The 25962-nt window shown below is 39.7% G+C and overlaps 1 protein-coding gene across 3 annotated transcripts in view; it reads right to left on the reverse strand.

Moving 5' to 3' along the window:
- Window positions 1-486: 486 nt before the first annotated feature.
- ZNF804A (zinc finger protein 804A) overlaps window positions 487-25962 on the reverse strand; it is a 153120-nt gene continuing 127644 nt past the window's right edge. For all 3 annotated transcript variants that reach the window (XM_074829662.1, XM_074829663.1, XM_074829664.1), the window contains 2 exons: window positions 8791-8921; window positions 487-6469 (listed from right to left, as the gene is read on the reverse strand). In XM_074829662.1, the coding sequence (XP_074685763.1) occupies window positions 3187-6469; window positions 8791-8921 (3414 nt within the window). In that variant the 3' untranslated portion in view covers window positions 487-3186. The remainder of the gene's footprint in view (window positions 6470-8790; window positions 8922-25962) is intronic.

Below are 25962 nucleotides of genomic sequence, written 5' to 3' on the forward strand. Positions count from 1 at the left end.
ACTTTCCAAGGACCAAAAAAAAGATACTCATCTCAGTGGAACAGATTAACTTTTCTAGCATCCCTCTGCAGAACTGTTCTGGGAAATCACTTAACAAAATCTATAACTTCATTCAGGTTTAGGTCTGAAGATTTAATTCTTGCAATTCAGGTGTATCACTTTTAGTGTTTACACTAGGAAGACAGCCCAATAATTTTAAAAACTGGCAAACTGGCCAGGAACACAGACTCACTAGATCTGGGTAAATTTGAAAATTCAGAAGTAAATTAATTAGATTTAACAAATTTGGTGGAAATTATTTAGAATGATAAAAATTCCATTATTTAGCATTTGCAATCATTTTTACTTATAAATTAGACTACCAAGTTGAGGAATAAAAATACACATTTAATCAAAAATACCAGATCAAACATGAAAAAGAAGAACTTCCCTTATATAGCTTACTCAAAGTTATATATTTAATAATAAAACAGAAACCAAAAGGAATATTTTATTAGGTCATTTAATTTAGCGTGTTCAATTTTAAACTGAATTGTGATTTATTTTTATATTGGTTTTGCTTTTACATATGAAGTCACATATACAAACAGTTCTAGCACTAAAGGCAATACCATATTAGAAAATTATTACAATTGATGGTTATTAGTCTTTTATTGTAAGTAGTTTATACACTATTGAAAAGCAGTTACAGTAGATAATATATAATTGTGCAATGTCTTAAAATTGTTTAACAACTTAAAATAGGAAAAAAATTAATTTCAATTGTAAGAAAAAAAGTAAAATCCAAAGCTGTTGGAACATTTTCTTGAAAAAATGTGGACTTCTAAGTTAATAGATGGGACTTTTCAATGAACATTGCAACTGAAATTTCAAATTGGTGATTTTTAACCTCCTGCCAGATAGAAATGTATGGATATGATAATGTGTAATCATAATTGTCCTATGTGGTTTCTTTTTTTCAAGTGTACTGCTATATAATTAGATGGATTTTGTCTTTGATAGGACATCAGAACCCAGAGGACCATCGGTGCTGACTACTGCAGAGGAGCGCAAAAATGCAAAGCCAGCACAAGTCAGCTCAGGCAGGAGACGAAGCAGCTAGCATGCACCTTCCAGCTGCAAACAAGAGATTCCCGTGCTTGGCGCCTGCTTGGCACCTGCATATTACAGGAGGTAGCAGAGACACACAGATTACGTAAAGGAGGAGTATAAAGTCACTTATATGCTATATGTTTAAGGTACCAGACAAATAGAAATGGGCATTCACCTGAAATTGCAACTAGAGAAAATATACCTTCTTTATGGCATTACAGGGATAGATGCTCAGCAACATCCCGCTCCATGCCACAGCCTCACGCAGGGGATCTCAGCCGCTCCCCAGAACTTGACCCCTCATCTGCTCTTACTTACCAACTTTTTGCTTACTAGCATAGTTTAGCCCTTTGTAACTGCATGACATGGAAAACTCACATCCCTTGAGCAGCTGACACAGTAATCAGAGTGGCAAGATGTCATTTGCTATAGTTTTGATGTAATATTATACTAAAACTTGCAATATTGATACAGGTAAAGTTCTAACGCTAGAGATGCAGAAAATAATGTCCAGATATATATGTTTAAGGACATAATATTACTTTTCAAATGATTAATGTCTGTAGCTATTAATATGCAATGTATATTAATAATATTCCAAAATTACTATTCTGTCAGTTTAACTGTATATAATTTTAATATACTATACAAAAAGGTGAAAAGAAGTAATTAATTGGAGAGCTAGCACAGAGAGCTAGCATCTTTTATTACAGGGGGCCTACTTCTAGCACTAATGGTCATGCTGCAAATCCGTAGCTTCAACCACATGATAACACTTCATTTTAACTCAAAGAGATGGCTCTATCTTCAGAATGACTTCTGTATTTTTTCTGGAACGTTACAGGTGTGGGCCTGACATATCTCATACTAAAGCACATGAGAAGATTTCACTGGCTAATGCTGGGTGAGGTTCAACAGCAATAAAAAGGTTGCAGAGGTAGGGAAAAGTCTCTGAAATACAGTTAGAAATAATGTCAGGATATTATTATTTTAAATAATCTCTATTCTATGTTATTCTATTTCTTTACCAAAATGCTGCAGAAAAGAGGGGGGTGAAGTGAGGTAAGAATTTATATCAAACCGTGGTGGGTTCCTCTTCCTGACCTCCCCTTCATGCTCATGCATTCTTGCTATGTTCACATATTGCAGAGGCAGCAGAGACCTCACTCCGACAGATCTGTCCCCCACCGAGGGCTGTGTGCCATCAGAGAAAGCATGCTTGGTGGAACCAAGACCTTCCCTATGCTCTACTTTTCCACTATAAGCAATATTCCCTTTAAGTCAAACTGCCATTGATATTTTCCATTTTGTCCCCCTCTATCATCGATGTTATTTTTGTTACATGGTCTTTTTGTGGTTTAGTATAAAAGGGATTAGCTCAGCAGTTTGTGCACATACTACAAGTAGGCAAAATTTGTCACGGTGACATCAAACCACTAACACAAACAGATCTATTACCCTTTCTCTCTTGCTCGGTAAGACAGCTGCCCTCAAGTTATTAGCCTCTCAGCCTTCCTGATAAATCACTGACGTATAGGAAACCTGATTATCCCAACATAGCAGGGGTAGAGGATGCTATTCAGCTGCAGAAGAACATGGAAGAACAACATCCATGAGGCTTATAATGAAAGATTTTTGATATACTTAAGTAGTTAACAAAAATTTATTGCAAGAGATAGTTTGTCACTAGATTTACAGTTTCAGAGAACATAGTACAAAACATAGTGCATCAGCTTTGTCTAAACATTAAATAGGTGCAAATACACAAAGATAAAAACCAAAAAGTGAATACTTTACAACATAAGTTATAGAACTATAAATATATTTTATATACATTATACATATTCTAAGACATGATTTTCACTTCTATACATAGAGTTCATATTAGTATCAGTCTATTCAGTGCTTTAGTTATAGTATAGGTCTGAACTTTACATGAATGTTTGCATCATTATACTTACAGTAAATGCTTCCCAAGGAATGAGGAATGTTAACCAGTTTGTTTCACAGAACCATTTTGCAAAGCCGAGGGGACTGCAGAAACAGCAGGACCGTTCAGCTGAGGGCTCCTTCCCCCATCCCCGAGAACCTGTCCTAAAAGAGGGGCTGCAGGGGAATGACAGCCGGGTGCGGGGACAGCAGGGATGGGAAGACGGTGTGTGGCAGTGGAGGAAACGCCAGCTGGGTCGGGTGCAGGACTGAGGGCGGCAGCAGCGGCAAATGCGGCGGGGCCACGAAAGCTGCGTGGCCCCCCGGGCAAAGCCTCGGTCCTACTGGTAGATGAGGTAAAGGAGCTCTGGAAAGAGCCGGGACCTGCGAGAGGAACTGCTGGTGCGGCTGGAGAACCTTCAACGTACTGGCGGCAGCGGCAGCATGCTGCTGCAGGATGGTGTGATGGATGGTGGTAACGGAGGTAGAACATAGTGGTGGCTGCAAGGGCAAGGGCTGCAGCGGGGAATTCGCAGGCTGGATTGCTGGGGCAGGGAAGGTGAACTTCACTTTGTTGGCCAGCATGTTTTGTGGCATGATCTGCTGATATGCCTCGGATGGGAGATCTTTGAATTTTTCGTGGTTATCTGGAGGGAACATCAATGTCTGATCAGGCAGGGTGAAGGGGGCTATTAACTGCTCAGTAGTTAAAAAGGTATGACTGTTTACATGTGCTTCTTTGAAGGGCAAGGGCGGTGGGCTGCTAAATATGCCAGGATTACACTGTACCCATTCACTGGTCACCTCATTTACTTTCTCATGTGGTAGAGGCTCGGCCAATTCATAATGGCAAAGATAGGATTTAGGAGGAGCTTGTTCCAAATGCCTGTTGGGGAGGAGAACTTTGTAATGAGCTTGATTTTCACGACCGTTGGCATTTTCTTTTTTCTTTTCATCTTGCAGAACATCCTGCGTGCTGACAGGTGCTGGAGCACTGTGCTCTGGAACAGAAGCAGCAGAACCTGCGACAACATCTGAAAATGTACTCGGAGCACTTTCCATCGCTGCGCACACCGTCAGTTTGTCGTTTTCCAGAACGCATGAACTATCAGTTTCTAGAGAAGACTTGCTTTCCTCCAGCTGCATTGTCTCATCCATATCTTTTGCATGATCAGCTTTGGGATCCACATTAGTTTCCTCTAGACTGTCTTGAGTCAAGAAGTCCCCCAAAATATTTAACGAAGAATTTGCAGAATTTTCTTTGGAAGGTCTGGAGGTCTCACCTGCGTTCCTGTCAAGGAATACGTGATGGACTTTAGTTTTCCTTCTCCTGCGCTTCCCTTTTGCTTTCTGATGTGTACCTAAAGTACGCGCTTGTCTTAGATATTCCTCTGCTGATAATGTCTGTCCATACGAACTTTCATCTGATGAAGAGGAATATGTATGCTGTCGCCGCTTGCGGTGGGATTTTTCAGGTTCCTCTGTCAGAACATTGTAACCTCTCTTTATGGACTGGTTTCGACTCGGACTCTTCTCACTGCAGTGCCCTGAACATTTATGCTCTGGGCTACAGCTTGACCTCCTGACTTTCCAGCTACAACACGTTTTAGAGTACCTTAAGCTGTGCCTCCTGGAACTCAGAGCCAGCTGCTTTGCCTGTCTCCGAGAGCTTGCTTTGCTCTTTCTGTGCAGCCGTTTACAACTGTGGTGTTGGCCGCTATTTTTTGCACTCCAAATGCCACACCAGCCTCTGTCCCCGTGTACGTGATCTGACACAGACATGATTCTCTTATGAGCATTTTCAATGCCCAGTTTTTGATGAGATTGCTGTATCTCACCTGCAGCTAGCCAGATATTCCCTGCATCATGTCTGCACTTCTCTGGGTTATTTTGGAGGTGCTGATACTTATTTTCATCTCTGGAACTAATTTCTTTTTCAGTCACTGGGGACATCTCCATTTCTGCTGCTATTGTGTCCCCACAATGATGATGATGACAATGACATAATTTTCTTCTCCTTTTCCGTTTTCTACTTTTGTGAAGCCATTTTTCATAGCTTGCTTTGATCCAGACTTTGTTATATTTCTCATCTATCACAGTGTTTTGTCGTAAGTGATTTTTAGCAATGTGATACTTTTCTATTTTTCTAATCCTGAATGACTCATCCAAGGACACTTTATTTTGATTTTTTGCAAGATCACAATTTCTGATGAGGGAAACATCACTTATAAGTGGTATTGTATAGTTGCACACATTTTTATTAATTCCTGTTTCATAATCACCACATTCTGAAGTAGGTTTACTTGTAAAATCCGAGACTAAGCTATGGTTGGATTCAGTTTTATGGTGCAAATGAGGTATGTTCGGCTGATGCTTGGGATTTTCTTGGCTGTCACTTGCTCTTGATGACTTGAAATCAAAATATAAAGGATTGCAGCTATAAGAAATTGATGGGTCTGTACTTGTGTAAATTAACATTTCTGATGGCCACTGAAGAATATTTGATCCATGTTTGCTAAGAACAGGAACAAAGGGTTCACAAGGTCTCTTGCGCATGTCTGGTTTGCTTTGTGGGGCTCCACTACTACCTCCTTCAGATGGTGATGGAAGTAATACATCTGCCCCCAGCTTTTTTATTTCAGTTGTGGATGAATCACTGTTCCTCTCTTTATCATTTTCCTCCGCAACATCCTGCAGAGATAAACAATCCTCCACAACCGCCTGCACAAGAGCCCTGTTTGCTCTCAGCTCGTAACTGCTGCAGTCCAGGGGCAGGACCTGAGCACTGTCTGCAACCGCAGGCAGCGTTTGGTCCGGTAAGTCTGCTGCACTTACATCAATACCATAGCCATCCATTTCCGAGGACACCAGTTGCTTTGAATGCGACACAGCAGGGGTTAATACGGGACTCTCTAGCACCCTGCTTTCTTCACTGGCCAACTCTTTTGACTCCTGAGCTTCAGGAGCTTCTGCTGTGTCTATGCATTTTTCCACCAGTGGGTGAAAACAGTTATGTTTCTCCTCAGGGCACAGGACTATTTCTGCTGCTGAAGGAGACTGAAGGTTACATGCTCCTGGAACAAACCTACTTCTTCTGCTAAATCCATGCTCCATAGATGTTTCGTCATATTCATAGAAAACGGCAGCTGAAGACTCCAGTTTGACTGCTGCTTTCTTAGGAAAAGCAAAAGAGAACCCAACTCTATGTCCTTGAGCTCCTTGAACCTGATCTCCACATTTGTTAGCATCGGTTTTATTACTACATGCATTTCCAGAAGTGGAAGAAATAACAGAAGCAACATCTTTGCAACTCTGTGCATCATGCATTAAGGTGCAGCTGAAATCCTGTTTGTTGGCAGACTCTATGGCAGCACTTTGTGGGATATCATTGCAATGATCTCGCACAGTCACTGTAGTGGATTTGAACATCGGGCCACTTCCAGGAGCACTAGGAAGGAAAACAGAAGTTGCAGTCAGTACCTTTCAGAGAACTGCAGACAGAAATATGGTGTTACATTGGTATCTAAGAGATTTTTTTAAGGAAAGAGGAAGAATCTGTGGATACGTAGATTTAGAATATGAAAATATGTCATATTTTATAATACGATCAGTTGACTAGTATTAAAAAAAACCTAGTAAATACTGTGCCCCCAGTTCCTTCATGTGAAGTTATCAGATGACAGGCTAATATTCCTACAAGGTAGTTCACTTTTCCCAGACATACTGGCAGGCCTAATAAGAGACTGTATATCTCCCTAGAAATCTTGCTTCTCCTCCCAGAAGACCATCATGGTTACAACACTATTACTACAAATAACAGAGGTTTTGCATTCCTTTGTGCTACAAGATATATTAAAACAGAGAGCGTCTCATAGACCACTTCCCTCTTAGTCATCTTCCTAGTGACTCCTGCTCTGCCCACGGGCAATCACCCAGCAGCTCCCATCCTATTTCTGTTCACAGACCGAACCATCGCAATCTCAGCAATTTCTTTCATGGAAAAATAATACTGGGGAGAGTATTTCAGCTGACAGTAGTGCAGTAAGTGATTCATCCCTCTTGAGAAAAAAATTTATCACTGTCTACTTCAGTTCTTCATTTCATGTCCTCTTCCCATCTGTTCTATTTGACTTAATAGGAAAGCACAGAGAAGAGCAAAAACTGTTTAAGGTGCCAATTTTCCATGATCCACAGGAACTGCTCAGCACTAGGAGCAACGGACCTATGTTAAAACAAGGGTTTTTTTGTTTTAACCAAATTATTCTATGTTACGGTGCAGAGCAATACTGGATGATGGGTCATTAGGAAAACTTGCAAGTGTCGTTTAGGATCCCAAGAAGTGCTGAGATAAAGAATGACAAATTTAATCTACTGGATCTAGAAATTAAGGTAGAGGTTTTATGAGAAAGGAATTCCTCATGAGAATTCCTGCCTTGTCCAGTTCTTCATAAATTGAAAATATGTATTAAAAAATCCACACAAATCCTTTCTTTTAACAGACTAAAATGGTGACTTCAATAAAATCAACTTAGAAAATATCATTTAAAAAAATTCTGTGTGTCTGTCTATATCACACCTCTAAGGATGCAAACTGGTAGTAAACAGCAATTCTTAAATAAAAAAATAAAGCTCAGGGATAAATTCTCCTTCAGGAACTAGAAGAAGGATTTAAGAAAAGAATCCAAAACAGAAACAACAAAACCCTGCAAAAATCTGTACTTCACTTGCATGGAAAAAGGGAAACAGTAAGTTCCTCTTTCTCCTGAAATATGCTAAATTCAGATTTTGAAGTACATTCAAGTAGAGAAAAAGTCTCTACATTAGTTATCATAAAAAGATTAAAAAATTAAAATAAGTGTCATGTTGCTCATGTCAAACAGATCTCACAACATTCATGTCCCATACACCTGCTTAGACAGACTCTGCTTCAGCATGCTGCCCATCATCCAAACTATGGAGAAAGAGACTATTACTGAACAAGAGCTACAACTTGGTTGGACCTCTCTGTTAGTTCACCTAGTGAGACGAAGACTGGATAAAAAAAAAAAAAATTTACATTTGAGCACCTACTTTTTGCTTTTTTCCCCCTGAGATTCCACTGTGAAAAGTTGGTACGTATATTTTCAGTGGCTTGTCAGTGTCATAACTGTGTCATACTTAAGAGACAATACAGTCACTACTAGCAAGCTCAATATTAATTTAACAGCATGCCTAGATGCAATACTAGAACGTATGACTAACAAGGAGTCAGTTTTGCAGAGGGAGGTAAACACTCAGTTGAGCAGGGGGAAAAGGAGCACTTACCTTTTAATATAAAAAAATCCAGTTATTGAAATTTAAAACTAGATTTCTGGATGCTTTCCCAGGCGAGCAGTTTGAAAACTAAATCGCAGAGATCTTTTACATCCTAGAAAGACAGACTGCATTCCTCACCTCATCAATGAAGTAGTGTCAGACTGCAAATGCATGACCTAGTTCACTCAGCTTTCAACGAATGTGCCTGGTTTTATGAAATATATATGAAACACATCTTTTTTTAAACTAAAAATACATGTCATTTTAGCTCCACTGAAAAAGCAAAGTTAAACATTCATTTCTGCACATAGTGTGAATTAAATTACTGTACACATACTCCTTCCAAAAAGCCATAAAAATGCATGTGTGGGGCTCCAGCCAAGGGACTCCAACAGCCCTGTGTCCCACAGCACCAGCTAACAGTGAAGGGTTTATTTTAAAGTATTTTTTATGTTTCAGCAGCTATACACTTACCACGTTGTCTCTTTCCTTAGCTCAGCTAGCTTGTGCAAACGTTGAAGGGCTTTTTCCTGTTTCCTTTCATCTTTTCGTGACTTAGACGCTACGTTTCGAGCAAACTCCCTCTGTTTCAGTTCCTTCAGTCTCTGAAAGAAATAGTCATATAATGCACACAAAAAAAGCAGGTATGATAAACATTTATAATGACAGTTACTTGCCGGTAAGCACTCATGGCACAAATTATTTTGGAAACTAGCCAAAGCGACCCATTCAATAAATTTCTACATTTCAAGTGAATAACCAAAATACACCGACATACTAGAGACAGGTTACCTAGGTTAGAGATAATGTAGAAAATTTTACTGTAGCTTTTGTGATTAATGTAGACCAGCCTCAGTCAGATGAACCAATGTTCATCCAGAATTTTGCTCATGACTCTCTTCCAAAAAACCTTCCCCAAAGCCTGATTGCTCTTTGAGTTAGTAATATAAAATAATGAGACCACCCCAGATATCTTTCCACAAAGCCGCTCTGTAGCCTGTCAACCCCCCAGCCAGTATTAAATCTCATGTTTTTTCTCCCTGAGATGTTGGGCATAGCATTTGTCACCACACAACCGCAGGACGTCCCTGTCAGCCCTTTTCTCCAGCCTTCTGGACCTGCCCTGCCATGTTATCGGTGTAGTATCATCTGCAAAGCTCCTGAGAGCATGCTGTCCTGCTACCCAGGTCATTACTAAAGATGTTAAAGGGTCCTGTCTCAGCAGGGATCCCCAAGGGATGTAATGGCTAGAGAAGTCTTGCATTTTGAAATGGGAAGATCTTCCCTGCGAAGGTCCTGCCCTCACTGGTGTCTAATGCAGCAGTTAAGCAGACACTGAGGTTTGACCCAGTATCTCATTTGATTTCATCTCCAGCCTGTTTCTTTGGGGGGAAATTAAAATGCACAGCTCTGATTTTCCACAAGGAAAGGTGATTTTCTTTTCTTTATATCACAGATAGACAATACAGAGACTTTCCTAATCCTTCATGTCAGCAAAAAGTATTCCTGTAAGTCCCAAACCCCATCAGCGTATCACTCAGTTGCTCAGTGTGTCCCCAGTATGGTCCACAGTCTAGATGACATCATCGTATGAGACTGTAATCTCACGATTCTGGGAAGAACCCAGTAACTTGCCACCATTTTAGTGTCTGAGGGCTAAAGGCCAGGCATGAACAGGGGCCATGTGGATTTGTAAAAGCAGTAATTCTAACTTCAAATTGTTCGAGGGGTATTGAGAGCTTTTCTGATCATGGGTAGGCACATATTGGAGACACATGTAACAGAGTTTGCAGAATTCTATAAGCCCTGCTCTCCTGCTTCTTCTCAATTTTTTATTTTGCCCCTTTTGTGCTTTTTTTTTTTCCTATTCACAGAAAAATATCCCTCATATAACATTATTCATTTACACACTGAAATTTGTCTTTGCTATTTTGGGTGATGCTAATGCTACCTTGGCAGTCCATTTAATGCCAAGAAACATATATGTAGAAACATGCTGAGAAAGCAGAGAAATGCTTGCAGAAAAATGAGTACTACTCTCTATTTTCACTTTTTGCATTATTTTTACAATAACTGGATACTCCTTTGAAGACATCCTTGATAGATACAGAGAAATAATTTGAAAGTTCATCACTTCTTCTATCATTTGTATGTCATAGATAGTTATCAAAATTTGTTTTATTGTGCTAATACAGTATAAGGTTATAAATTCACTCAAAACGGGATCTACGGTAACTTTTTTCCAAGGAAAAAGGCTTGAAATGTGAAGCATCTTTGTAGAATGTTTCTTACTCCTGTGCCTACATGTTTTCCTAAAAATAGTATGATACTGACCCTGCTTCCCACCAGCCACTCGTGAAACCTGAAGTATTTAATTTCATAGGTGACTTCTGAATACTCAGAATACCAGAGAAGGAATGAAGTTTACTCCTTCCCCTCCCCATCTTCCAGCCCTTAGCATTTAAAGACAGGATTTCTTTCCATTTTGTAAAGCTCAGTAATTTTTCAGGTTTTCTTCCCGTCCAATGTCTAAGGAAAGAAGTATGTGACAAACCAAGAGAAGGAAAGAGAGACAAAAGAGTGCTTTTTCACAAGGTTAAAAAGGAGAAGCTGAGGTGTATGCAAATCCATAATCACCCTCCAGCAACAGCACTTTACTGTAATTACTGGGATGACTATAATTAGTGATTTGATTCTGACCAGATTTTGACCCCTTTTCTCTTACTGCTGAAAGTTAACAGGACTCCACGTTTCAGGGTGTGAGTAGGATCTCACTCACAGTGAATAGGGACAGTGCTGTTAAAGGAAGTTTTACATGATCTTGGAAGCACAGAAGATGCATTTCATGCCTATCATTGCCAAGCAAACATCATATTACCGATCTGAGCCTCTTGTCAGTCTGATCAGTCATTATCTGTTTAGCACAAACCAGTTCTCCTACAGGACTGTACAGAAATTTTAAGTAATTGAATTGTTCTCCCTGATTGCTTACAAGTAGTTGTCAATGTGTAAGACAGAGGAGTTTGGCAGAAGTTTTGTGTGCACAGCCTTCAGGCCGGACTATCTGCTCTTCTCTTCTGAAAAACTACTCATTCCAGAGCTCCCCTTCTGTCAGACCTCCTGTCAAATACACCTTTCCTCTACAGAAAACTCATCTTAGCAGAGTATGACCTAGTTATACAATGTGGGTTTTTTTTTCTTACAACTGATATCTCAGCCTTTTTCATGGAGACCTTTAACAATCTATATGGATTATACCTCAACAACTCCTGAGGACAGTATTCAGCAAATATATACGTATAAGTAGAACTTTTCTCAGTTGTAAACTACAAAACATGCACCTGGTATGAGTTAGTTTGAGGCCTGATTGGGCAGTTTCCCAAAAATACTATTTTCTATACATAAAAGGTCACCCAAGTGAGAAAATGTGTGTCGCATTTTTTTTATATTGTAGTTATTTTCCATTTGTCTTTATTTAGCCATCTGATAAACTATCATCACCTGCATTCCCTTACTGCACTCATGCTAGTGATTGCTAGCACTGCATTTATACAGCTTTGTATTTGTATTTTGTTGGTTTTGGTTGTATTATGAAAATGAAAACGAGATATTACCCAATTATAAGTAAAATGCTATTAGTCCACGCATTCTGAGTATCACAAGGCCCCTACAAAACTTGTTCAAAGTAAATGGCAGTAATAAAAACACAAGTGTGCCTTACTCCTAAGAAGCATCTTTCTCAACATTTTTATGTCTTTCCGCATGGCAGAGCTATTCACCAATGCTAACTTCAATCGTTAGTTTAATGCCTGTTATGGTGTTTTGCTTCCATGGATCAGTAAGCAAATAATTAGCAGGCAGTCATACAGTATTTAAATATGATTCCCTCCTGTATTTTGCTCTGCTTATGAACCAGCTCAAAATGTGTAGGTCCTAGCACGCAGAGTTCAACAAACACTTCACAATGAATAATTAAATGACATTTCTCCAAGAAAACTAAATGCCTTCATGGTTATCCTGATACACTGTACTGCCACTTCCCATGTGCAGAGCAGAGACCACCACTGTGTTGCAGATGACTTCCCCCAGCCTGGAGCAATGGGAAGCCTGACCCTGACCCTCCAGCCTTTCAATGGATCCTGCAACTGAGCTGCTTTCACTTGGTCAGAAGCTGGGTTATTTTAACAAATCTAACTGTTACACTGGGCCTGAAGCAGAAATACTCCACCTATTTCTAACAAACTCAGCCAGGAATGTGACTGCACACCCATTACATCATGCTGAGCTATGCAAGATGAAAAGGAAGACTTTAACAGCTCCTACATACCTATGTCTGGATGAAACTATACATCAGTAGACCACATAAGGTCCAAACTCAGGTGTGGCTGCATTTCGCTCAGAGGCATACAGCTCAGGTGTCCCCAGGCTTGCCATGGAAAATACCCATCAAAAAAAGCAAAGAAATCCTAAGTGGACTTCCAATGGGACCCCATTTCTGGTTACTTCACCTTTGTCTTCATTTTCCCATTTACCACATTAGGCAGTTAATGTCAGCATGCTGCTTGTCAGAAAGCTCATGCTGAGTTTCCTAATTCTCCCCTGCATTTTATAATATGGGAACCACAAGCCCAGATCCTGCTGCCTAAGCCAGGTGCCTGAAGACCTCCATGGATCAAAACCTCTCTAAAGCAAAGACACATTATGGCATTAAGTTAACTTCTTACATCGCTGTTACAAGCCTTCCATCACCTTACAAAGTGATTGTTTTGTGGGTTTTTTTTAAACTCAAGATTTAAGCACTTGTAACAATAGCACTTCAAAATAATAGGTCTTCAAAACATAGAGAAGACATTAATTAATAACTAGAACCAGGACAGCAAAAGCACATAAAAGCTGAACAGTGAAACCCAATGTGCCTGAACACTATGATACCAGGTGATAAAATAAGAGGAAAAAAAAAACCCCAAAACACAGCCTCAAATAATGTTACACCTTGAAACATAATTTAATGTTATCAGAACTGACTCTCAAGAAAAGCAATGAAACTTTTAACAAAGTTTATGAAACCAAAGGGGAAATCATAACAAGCATCAGGATTGATACAGGCTCTCTCTGTACCGTTAATATCTCACACAAAAAACAGCCATCCCCTCCAGCACAAAGGCATCATCTAAGGACTGCTTATTCAGGGAGGCTCTCATAAACCACCCATGCAAAGCTTATCTCCCTAGTCTGGGAACAACTTTAATAGGGTCAAGAACCAATGGGAACAGTTTTCATAATAGCAGGAATCAGAAAGATGCCTATTAGGGGATTTCAGGGCAGTGCAGTTCAGATATTATTATGCTAATCTGCTTTTGACCTTAGATTAACAATTAAATTACGTGGTCTTTTACAATGCTGAAAATACGTAGATCATAAATTCATTTTCTGATCAATGGAAGTATAAAATTACAGAACTTAACTGGCATGACATCAAATTTTGCTGCTTTATTGTCTTTTTATTTTATCAGGAAATGACCGTATTCCCAGTAGTCACTGAATCATGAATTTTTGCATTTGTTAGCTTTTCAAAATAACTCATCAAAATAGAACTTCCTTTTCTTGCTCCCTAACTATGAAATACTGAAAGCTGAGGCCTAAATAGCATAAGAGTTGCGGTCAACAGCTCAATGTCCTGTCCAAGAAGAGACCAGTGACAAGTGCCGTTCCTCAGGGGTTGGCGGTGGGACCAGCGCTGTTTAACAGCTTTGCTGGCGACATGGGCAGTGGGATCAAGGCACCCTCAGCAAGTTCACGAAAGACACCGAGCTGTGTGGTGCGGCCGACACACTGGAGGGAAGGGATGTGCCATCCTGAGGGACCTGGACAGGCTGGAGACATGGGCCCAGGCAAACCTCACGAAGTTCTACAAGGCCAAGTGCAAGGTCCTGCACATGGATCAGGGCAATGCCAAGCACAAATACAGGCTGAGAGATGAGTGGATTGAAAGCAGCCCCAAGGAGAAGGACTTGGGGGTACTGGTGGATGGAAAACTGCCTATGAGCCAGCAATGTGCTCTCACAGCCCAGAAAGCCAACCGTGTCCTGGGCTGCATCAAGAGAAGTGTGGCCAGCAGGGCGAGGGAGGGGATTCTCCCCCTCTACTCTGCTCTCATGAGACCCCCCCTGCAGTGCTATGTCCAGCTCTCGGGCCCCTAACATCAGAAGGACATGGACCTGCTCAAGTGGGTCCAGAGGAGGCCACAAAGATGATCAGGGGGCTGAAGCACCTCCCCTGTGAGGACAGACTGAAAGAGCTGGGGTTGTTCAGCCTGGAGAAGAGAAGGCTCCAGGGAGACCTTATAGCAGCCTTACAGTACTGAAAGGGGCTACAGGAAAGATGGGGAGGGATCATCAGGGAGGGTAGGGATAGGACGAGAGGTAATGGTTTTAAACTGACAGAGGGTAGATTTAGATTAGATGTAAGGAAGAAATTCTTCACTGTGAGGGTGGTGAGGCACTGGCACAGGTTGCCCAGAGAAGCTGTGGCTGCCCCCTCCCTGGCAGTGTTCAAGGCCAGGTTGGACGGGGCTTTGAGCAACCTGGTCTAGTGGAAGGTGTCCCTGCCCATGGCAGGGGGGTTGAAACTAGATGATCTTTAAGGTCCCTTCCAACCCAGACAAACCATTCTATGATTCTATGATTCTATCAGATAAATACTTGTCACACCAAACCAGATTAGTATCCTTTCGTAAAGAGGATTCAGCTTAATCAATTGTAAGTAACTAAATAGATCAGAGCTCCTGTCACACCTGTAAACATTTAAATGGGTAACGAAACATACCATTTAAAGCAGAAAACATTGCTTACTAAGATGTAAAATACACATATTTCCCTTCTGTCTTTGGTGGTTTGTGCGGTTATATATATATTTCTGTTCTGCAACTGGAGACCCCTCCACTTTGCACAGCATTTTTTCACTTGCACTGTGGTCTGCAGTTCTACATACTTTTCAAGACCCTATCTTTTATATTATTAAAAAAAAAATCTCTCTTATTAAAGGTTATAGAAAATATTAAAGCTCCAAGAAAAAAATACTAGAATACAAGGAGAACTTACCCTGTTACTGCTACAGGCCTTCCCCAGCAGAAGTTAAAGAAAGCAAGTTATTTCCACAGAAAGGAGAAATATCAAGATTTCTCAATGAAGTTAATAAGTCAACCGCTCAAATAAGTAGGCTAAAGAAGAAATTAATAGACTTTTTTTTTTTTTTTTCACGCTCCCAGTATGGAATTAATTGCTGTAATATGTTCCTGCAATAAAAGAGGTACAGGGAGTAATTTTAACAGCAGTCTACAACCACTTGATGGGGAGTTGCGCAGCAGATGGGAGTCACTTCTTGCTAGTGGCAGGGAAACCTTCCTGCTAGGGTGTTGTGGCACTGGAACACACTACCAAGAGGCGCTGTGGAATCTCCAACCCTGAAGAAATATAAGACACAGCTGAAAAAAGCCCCATCTTACTCTGTGATCTCATGTTGGTGAGCAGGAAGCCAGTGATGACTCCTAACCATCATTTTTACAATTTCTGTCTTAGGCAGTGAGTTATCTCATCTCATCACTTTATCAGTGTATGGACTACACTGGCCACTCACTTTGTTTTTGCTTTTAATAAATAACATTGATCTATTGCTGGTTTATAAATAACTTCCAGTTTGTGGCAAGTTATAAGATGCTTCTGACTGCCCCTGCTTGTAGCTGTATGCATCTCACTTCAAGCTGCAGAATTTAAACCATTTCTTAAAAACTGAGAGCTCCACAAATTTGGAACAGAACCACATTTAATATGATCAGATACTAAGCCATCCAGATGACAAGGAAGATGCAGATTGTGAATAATCCTTTTCCTCTCCTATTTCTACCACAAATTGCAGCCATGCCCTCCTGATGGTCTTTTAATATTAGAAGAAATCCAACACACAGAGATATAGATATATGCAAGATTTAAAAATAGCAAGTCCTTGGAGCCCACAATATTGCTGAATAGGTAGATTCAGCTGAAGTGAAACTGTGCTCTTTTTTCAGCACTGTCCTGAGCATCATCCCAGACTGGGGAGAAAGTGGAGATTAATTAAGAGGAAAGGAAGGTTGGGATTGTTTTATCTGCCCATCATGGGCCCGAAGGGAGGCAGGTGATGAGAAGATGAGATTCTTCATGATTCAGGAGATGTTTATTAACTTTAAATGAATTGATGTAATGCAAATGTTCACCAACAACGGACACTTGCTCATAAGCACACTTGAGCAATACGCAGTAGCGCAGTTTGTTGCATAGTCTGCAAAAAGGAACTGCTGAAGTGGCTTTTACAGGCAGATCCTACAAATATATATTAAATACATGTATTATGCTATAACTGAAAATTTACATTGGTCTTTTCTACTTTTATAATATAAAAACTGAAATTATTTTATCATGAAATATAACTAGGTTTTGAGACCACTTCATACTTGTATATGAAGTATTTTGCTTGTAAAGTATCTCGAGTTTTCCTACATAAGTTCACGGGGAAAAAATAAATTGAACTTGAGCTTAAAATGAAAACAAAACCAAACAAAAACATTATTGTTTTCAAAATCATGAAGAAAATCAGAACATTAAATACTTTGCACACTTGCACCTGTAATATACATGAAAGCTAGTTATCTTTGATAAAGATCTTACTAATCACTCTCAATTAGGTGACTGCAAAAGATATACTCTGGAGCAATAGAAGGAAAAATAAATCTTTCTTAGCTTTCTATTCCTTTTAACGCTTTTCCTTCAGAAATTATCTGCCAGAAACAAACACATACTTCATTATGTGATGATTAATGCCCTTCCCAGCATAGTAAGCCTCATGTTTCATTTGACATTATTCTGGTGCCTGCGCATCTTCTGCTCCTTTCCAGTATCCCCTGCTGCAGGATTCAGATAGCATTATGGCTTACAGTAGAACAAGGCTCCAAGACTTTGACAAATAACAGGTTATGGAGCATAAATTAAGATTTTGTTGCTTTTGTTTTAAGATAACAATGTTTTCTAAAGTTGACTAAAGGGCCACAGCACTGCCATCGTGCAAAAACATTGTTTTAAGCCTCCAGAATTGGTGAGTGTTGCATACTGAATATTCCACTGTGGTAGCTACTAACCACGTGTATAACAACAGCCTGCTCTTATTGCAAGCTGTAGGGTATTTTTTGTTAGCTTCAGCAAAAATCAGCTGAATACTCCATAAATATTAAGGCCAAGACGAAAGAAAACAGCATACAAATACAGAATTAGCATCTCGCCTATCAAATTAATTTTACCAGATAATGAAAAGAACATAAAGCTGACACACACTTGTACATCTGGAAAGTGGTTACATATGCTAGAGTCTAATTTAAAGGTATTTATTTTAATGACTCTAGGCCTAATTCTACTTTTCTTGAAGTCAATGGAGAAACTCCTGCTGAGCTCAGGGAGAGCAGAGGTTTTAAATTCAGCATGGAAATTTTCAGCAACACTTAAAGAAGCTTCTTCAGCCACAAAGATTAAAGAGAAGATCAGTACATGCCACTTCTTTAAGGATCACTTTACCTTTACACCCACTCCTGCACCACTTAGGATTCTAATTCAAAAAAACATATGCAACATTTTAAATTCTGTCAAGAAATAGTTATTCCTAGCACTGCTAGAGAAAAGGGCAATCCTGTAGAGAAAAGCGCTTGACTCCACACTTCTGGGAAATTGCAGGCAAGCTGTAAGCATGAGGCCGCCCTCAGAGGCCACAGCTCCACGTTGCTGCTCTGGAGGGACAACACAGCACACGCTGTTGCAGACATCATGTGCCGGTCCCTGGTCCCACAGCATTATCCGCCACCTTCCCTTCACTCCAGCAGTGAAGTGTAAGCATCCAGAATACTCTTTCTGAGTACAATAGTTTCAAGTTTGACAGTTCTGCTGCAACCAAAATATTCTACCTCCTGATATTTTCACTCACTGAGTGCTAAATGTTGATGACTGCTTTATTCTCTGGCCAGTTACAATTTCCCATGCATAAATAATGAGAGCTCCACAACATCCCTTCTAAACTCTATCTGGAAAGCTTTAAGCTATTGGAAAAATCCCCCTTTGAGCAGCATTCATCTTCCATAAATCTTTTCACAGGAGCAATGGCTTCCTCACCAAGAACTCCTTTCAGAGAAAGGTCACCTCTACACCTCTTTAAACAGGGAATATTGGATTTCCCTTTAGAATGACTTTCTAGTGGAAGACAAGGCCACAAAATGGATGGCTCCATCAACACACAAGCATTGGATGGCTCAGCTGTTAAAGATTTGCTCATTTGGAAGACTGCTTTGCTGTTTTCTGCATGAATAACATACTAGGCAGCTCTGAGATCTTTGAGACTTCATCCAACCACTCTTCAGTGCCCTCTAACACCTGCTGGTGTCTACCGTGACCCACCAGGTTTTCACCTTGGTCAAAATGGTTCAGGCGGTCTCCAGCATTGAAGTTCTCTGTCGGATCATGCTGCTATCCTGATTATTCTTCCTTTAGTAAGGAGGACACAATATCCTTTGTACAAGCACATTAAAAATTGCAAGCAGAAATTTTTGGTCTATGTTTTCAACCTTTTTGGTCACTGACATTTTAGGAAAGATGGCCATGGAGACTAAAATGAACACACCAAATCTTAAATCTCACCAGTCTCTACCATGTGCACAATGACTGAAAATAAGGAATTAATATTTACAGTCAGGTTCTCTAAAGGATATTTTCTATAATCCTTGAAGAATACTCTAATAACTCGGATGGGCTGAAGGAGATACATGAATTCCCTCAAAGCGAGCTCTTTATTTTAATTCTTTATGTCAGAGCTAAATCACAATCACTTTCTCATACCAGTTTTATATTGGATCACTGAGCCATTCAAAGCCTCTGTTCACAAATTGCTTCTCATCAGCAGGATCTGGTCCTTGCCAGAGACTATCACAGGACCATGACAAGCTTCTTCAAAGAATATATAAAATTTGACCAATGAAAATTGAGACAAGAACGGGCCTTTGCAAATTTTGAAACATATCTCACAGCCACAGATAACTGGCACAGACAAAATCTGTTATCCTTAACCCAACCTTTAATACTATTCACACAGACTCCTCTGAGAAAAACACAAGATTAAAGAAAAAAATTATTAAATATGAAGACTGCATCTTGCAAGGCAAAATGAATTAATACCATAATTTGACTTACGCTTTCATTTTCAGCAAATAAAATATGTTGTAAATTAACTTTGATAACATACCACTGACATTACCATGAGCAGTAGATGTTGGTAGCAAGCTGTTATGAGAGCACACGTCTCTATTTATGTGTGTCTTCTACTGCATCATTGCTTTTGAAAACTGAAATATTAGTGACTGTAGATCAAGGATATATGTGTCACCACACTGTGTTGAGAAAGTATTAAGTTATCAGTAAACCACAGCTTGGAGGCTGCTGAGGGAAACACAGACCCCCCAAAAGGACAAGCACAAGGTCACAGCAGAGGTTATGGAAGTGGAAGGAAGGGGATGACACCAGCGTCCCTGGGCTATAAACAACTCACTAGTGTTCAATTACTGCTTGCTAAAGGAATGCAGCTTTAAAATGTGCATAAAAGTAGGTTTAGGGATAAAAACAAAATGAAGAAGCATCCAACATAATGTAAACTACACTACATATAGCAAATTTCACTACAATATGTAATTGGGAACCGCTGGAGCGTGTATTCATGTTAGTAAATACATTAAAATTACCCCAAATGGACCTCAGAGTGAGGAAAAAAACCCACATCAAATTTCACCCTCTTCCTGGCAAAAAGGAGGAAGAAATCACCAATATCAACATCACACTCCCCTCCACATGAAGAACTTGCTGTGCTGACAACTTGTAATGACACCTCCTTTTTCTCAGGAAGACTGCAACAACAAAAAAGGATCAGACACTAGAAAGCTTACATATTCTGTATCATTAGCAGGAATGAGCTCTTATATTTGGATAATTTGGACTATAAGCACCAGTATCACTGTAATTGGCCTAATAATAATTCTCCTAGTAGGCTGTTAGGACTTTAGCTAACCTAACAACAACAAATTCTTTGCTTTGCACGTCAGGTGTGTTTCTTTCACCCACCCAAAGGGGTTTGGTCAGGTACCCCAGTCTCAAGAACTGGCTGAACACATGACAGAGCTGATGTACAGAAGGTCCAGCTTTCTATTTTAATGTAACCCAGCAGCAATTCATGGCAATATTCCCCTGCCTCAATCAGATATGAACCTTTCAAGGAGGTAATTTGCCCTTGATTAAGAATCACTAGGAAATTAATAAAAACAATAATTAACTAATAACATAAAGCTCATTACTGAACAGAAATGTACCCAAATCTCGGTCCACATTCTTAAAGGCAGAAAGCAGTTCCTAAGGAAAATTGACAAAATCCTTTTTTACATTTTCTTTCTGATCACAACAGCCAGGATAGAAATACATCCACTCTCACGATACAGGTTCTGATTAACAGGTGAGCACCACACAAGGAGGACAGCACAGAGCGCTACCTACAGTGCTGAATGCTGAAATCTGAACTGCTATATGCTCAAGCTTTGATGAAAAGAAAATGGAGCCCATAAAAAGCTGTTTATCTGACACATAAATAACAGGGGCAATTAACTAGGTGGACCTTCTGTATATCTCAGCAGAAGATAGATTTAAAATGTCTATACTCAGCATGAAGGTATTGCTGGATAAAACACTGCCACAGAAAATGGAAAATAAGAGCAGAAGCTTTATCATCTCGAGGTCAATGTAACCGTATGTTTAGAGAGGTTAAAAAAAAAAGTTCCTTATTCTCCTTCCCTACAGCAAACTCCAAGAAAAAAACAAAAGTACTTTGCAGCTAAGACCTACTGGTGAGAGCTATGAAACCCTTACCCACTCTTCTTACAAAGACCAGAAAAAAAAAAATCTTATTCTGAGAAATCCCAGCCCTGCAAAGAAACCTCTTATCATCCTCACGTACTACACAAGCATTGCTACAGCACTCCACAATTAATAGACTACAGACCAGATTCTCTACTTTTGCACAAATTTTACACTATTCAGTTGAAACAGGTATTTTTGTTGGTCTTTAATTTGGCAGGAGAACCCTCTGAGTGATCACTGTATTTTTCTGGTTCTGATTCACCAAAGTTGCTTTTTTTAATTTTGTCAACTATACAAATCTCTCTCTTTTTAGAAAATCTTATGGGCATTTTAAATGAAGAACAGAGGAGAAACTTTCCACAAATTTGGGTTCAGATTTCTTTATATACTTATTTTCCTATGGATAGCTATAAAAAATACAGAAGCAAATCATGACATTTCCTTCTACCCTACCAAAAATTTGGCTGTTCTCTCCATGTTATCTTCCATGGAAACCTACGTATTTCAGATACCTGCTCTGTCTTCACAACATCCCTTAAAGTACGCTGGTCTTAAAATGTTACTTCTGCCTTAAGGTTTCCACATTACTGCTCCAAAATTTCTTAGCAGTATGCTGTAGTGTCCTCTGGACTAGGATAGGAAAAAAAAATCTGTAAGACACTTGTCTTTCCCCGCCACATCCTTTCCCTTTTTTTTTCAGAATTGCCACAGAAGATGCTTAGGGAAGGTTAGAAGAATACAACTTTACACAAGCGACACCTTTTTCCCTCTGCAGATCTTGGACATATTGTTGGAATTCTCTCTCTTAATGGCAAAGTGACTCATCCTTTATGAAGGTCTTGAAAACATTCATCAAATCGTCACCCCAAAAAACTGTTTCTTGCCTGCTTGTGCAGGATGCAACTATATAGGCACAGAAAGACTCGGAAAGGCTTAGAAAATTTATGAAGTTCCAAAGCTTAGAAAGTTTCTGAAAAAAACTTACACTTTTACCTCTAACACAAAAATACACACATTAAAATGTCTTCTAGTTCTAGTAAAAGCATGCAGTTCAGCAGAGAACAGCATTATTGCTATTATGCAGTATGTATGATGAAAGACCTACTGTCCTTACCAGTGTGCCACGAAAGTAGGCTACATCAGCACATGGCACACTGGGTGGTGAGCACATTTGTAATTAAAGGAAAGTATGGCCAAATAGGCTTCAAATAAAGACAGTCAGGAGACCCAAGCACCATTCCTGGCTGTGACTCAGATTTATTGTATGGCCCCAGTTGCAAATCAAAATAGCCTGTCCTTTGAACTCTGTCTGTAGAATCGAGTTAGTGTGAAGCAGCTGCCATGAAAAACATTGCACAGTACCGATATTTCATCTGATTTCTTATTTGAGAATATTCAGAAGTTGCTGCAATCCACATGACCCATTTCATGTTGTTTTGTCTTATTACAGAGGCACAGAGATTATCAAAGTCATAGATCATCACTAACATAAGGCAAGAGAATGGTTCACAGTTTCATCATCCAAAGCATTTCTTCAGATGGAGGAGCAGACAAACATGGCACTTCTTTCAGTTGTGAACCAAAACCTGCACCTGCACTGGCTAGGACCTTCCCAAAATTTGAGAAATCGGGTCCCTGGGTAAGCTGCTAGCAGCCAACTAAAGCTCTTTCTTGATCCCACTGCCCAAATTAGAGCAATTCGTCTTAAACAACTTGCTAAAAGATCACTGAAGATGGAACTAAAGTAATAGCTACTTAGTTTTAAAAAATTGGTTGTAAGTTATACAGTGTTTTCTATTCTCATCAAATCTTATTAATGTATAGCACTTTACTGCATAAACTCAACATAGCTATACCTTGAACTAACATCTTATGTTAGGGTTTTAGTCATTTTTTCCTCTAAAATTCAAGAAGGGTAATCAGATCCTGGGTGAAAAATTGCAAATGGCTGTCTTTGTGAAAGAAAACCGTCTTTTATACTGACAGCCTTCCAAAATGTATACTAATAATTACATTGAAAAATGGACACTGAAAATAAAATATAAGGACCACTTAAGTAATTTTCATAATTTTAAGTACCTCTAGTATTAAAATACCAATATTTTGCAGTGTTAAAACTTCAAACCTTTCACTTAGTGGGTAAAAGATGGTGAAGTTATAAGAACAAAATCACTGAAAATCTGAATTTGGATACTTGGCTTCTCAACAGAAATACAAAGCCTTCCCTGAGACACTGTATACACAGCTGCACCTAACACAAGCACAAGGTGTGTCTATTCATCAAATTCATTCCCATTTAAGCAATGAAAGTCCCCAGTACTTCTCACTGCTGAAACCAGATCTAGTGTTTTCCAAATAAAGATTTCCAATTTCCAAATAAAGGCAATAAAGAGTTCTGATATGATTATAGGTAGCAGTCTCACACCTTTACAAGTAGATACATAGCACAGCTTCAACTTGCTTTCCCCTTTTAACAGCTGTTGTGGAACAAATCTCACGTGCCTACAATGAGTGCATGCCACTCTGATGCTGAAACGCTCACTTCTACCTGGGGCAGTATCACTAACAATAAATCATTCTGTTTGAAATTTCACAGAATCACAGAATCATTCAGGTTGGAAAAGACCCTTTGGATCATCGAGTCCAACCATCAGCCCTGCTCTACAAAGTTCTCCCCTACACCATATCCCCCAGCATCTCATCTAATTTCTACTGACCCTCAAGACACCAGCTAGCATTCTGTAAGCAGCATATCTGCAATCTGTGTCCAGATTTCTGCTTGGTGCCAGGGAAAGCACTGCCACTCCCACTACTGCTCTGGAGGAATTCTCCAGCCATTGATATGTGACAGAAGAGCTTAACTCTATCTACTAGCTGCAAATAAATGGCCAATGGGATGTAGAATTTAGGAAAGATTAAGTCATGTTACTTTTAATGTCCATTCACATTTAAGTTAGTTGATCCTTCCTCTTGTACAGCTCCTCAACTATTTCTGGTTTTCAGTAATGGCCTGTCGAATTGGGTTTATGATGGATATGTCTTCCATTTTCTCATACTTAATCCTAAAGGTAATGGAAGAACCTGGGGCAACAAACATACTTTCTAATCCCTGCTCTTTGGGGAGACAGAGTTCGCAGCTTGGTTTTCCATGCTCAGCCCAACTGGAACGTGAAAATGAAACTAATCACTACTGATTTTGATAGTTTTGTCTTTCACTCTTGAAGATCCTGAATGTAGTGAAATCATTAATTACATCATCTTAACAGAGGTTTTTATACTTCAGAGTCAATGACCTGAAGAGGAACAGTTTATTGGCCTCTCCCAGTTACTGTGTGTTCCCCACATTACTGTAACTTCACCATCTTCCAGGTCAGAGGGAAAAAAATTTAGATTCTAGAGCATATAGGAAAAAAAAAACCCACACCAAAACACATCAAACTCTCCCAAATAATATTCTGCTACAGCACTTTCAGCAAGTAGAAGCAAATGCACTGCCTTTAACTTGAGTTCTCTTCAATGTGATCTGATTAGTGCCGGGGTAATTGCACCATTCATCTGCTGACATGTAACCCAAATGCAGAAACCAGTGATTTCTGGTGACTCAAGTACTCAAATACAGAGAATAGTATTTTTCCTTACTCCAAACCTATCTTTCCAATAGCAATGAATTCTACAGTGTAACAATTGCTTTTTATTCTTTTCCAGGTGCTGGGATTAAGGAGTACACCTGTACCACATTGTTCATCAATGAAACACAACCGCTCTTGACTTAGATGTTAGGCTGATGTCTGGCAGTGCATACCAATTACACCAAAGGGCGAGGATGGGAAGAGAAGAAGCCACTATCATCAGCTGAAACTGCAGGGGGGATTAATGTAACAGAGTCTAATTACCTGCCTGGATTTTGGCCAGTGCACGACTGGAGTTACCACCCTCCCTTCCTAAGAAAGCAGTCTGGGAACTTCCAATTATCGTGGTGGTCAAGGTCTCGGTTTTATATCTCGAAGGCAGCAACTCTGGCAACACAATTATATTGCTCCAATACCGACTCAAAGGAAAAAGTGCCACCCGTTGAAGTACCATCATGTCCTGTAGCACATAAATGTTAATTAGCGGTCTTTTTTTAGAAATTATGAGACGCTCTAGTCCTGCACAGTGTGAGATTTGATGAGATGAGAGCACTGGGTGGTATAGCTAATAAATCAGTTTACTGTACAACCTCATTTCTTTAATGAAGAGCAAATACCTGAGCCTTAGTAAAGCAAGAGCCCCAGGCGTACACTTGCAAACCAAAACGCTGGATTTAATTTCTGTGCATTCTCTCCAAAACAGGGAGTGCTGACCTACCGCTAGTCATTAGAGAACACTCTCATGTCAGGGAGCAATTGCTAAGCGTAAACTTTGATGTCAGAATTAAAAAACACAAAAGAGATGAGTGGCAAGGCCATTATGGGAGAATAACCAGTAGAGGTATTGTTCTCATAAGGGAATAACTTTTAAAAGCTGACAAGAGCTGTCAAGGTGTCAGGCCAGGAGAAGAGACAGCACAATTAACATATACTAGGCTTCAATCTACTGGGAGGGAAAAAAGCAGGATTTATTTTGGACAATTACAAGTTAATAAATGGAAGTGTCAGTTCCTCTGTAGAGCACCCATTAAAGCGTACTAAAGGTCAAAACC

This window comes from Strix aluco, chromosome 6, assembly GCF_031877795.1.
Source record: "Strix aluco isolate bStrAlu1 chromosome 6, bStrAlu1.hap1, whole genome shotgun sequence".
Lineage (NCBI taxonomy): Eukaryota > Metazoa > Chordata > Aves > Strigiformes > Strigidae > Strix > Strix aluco.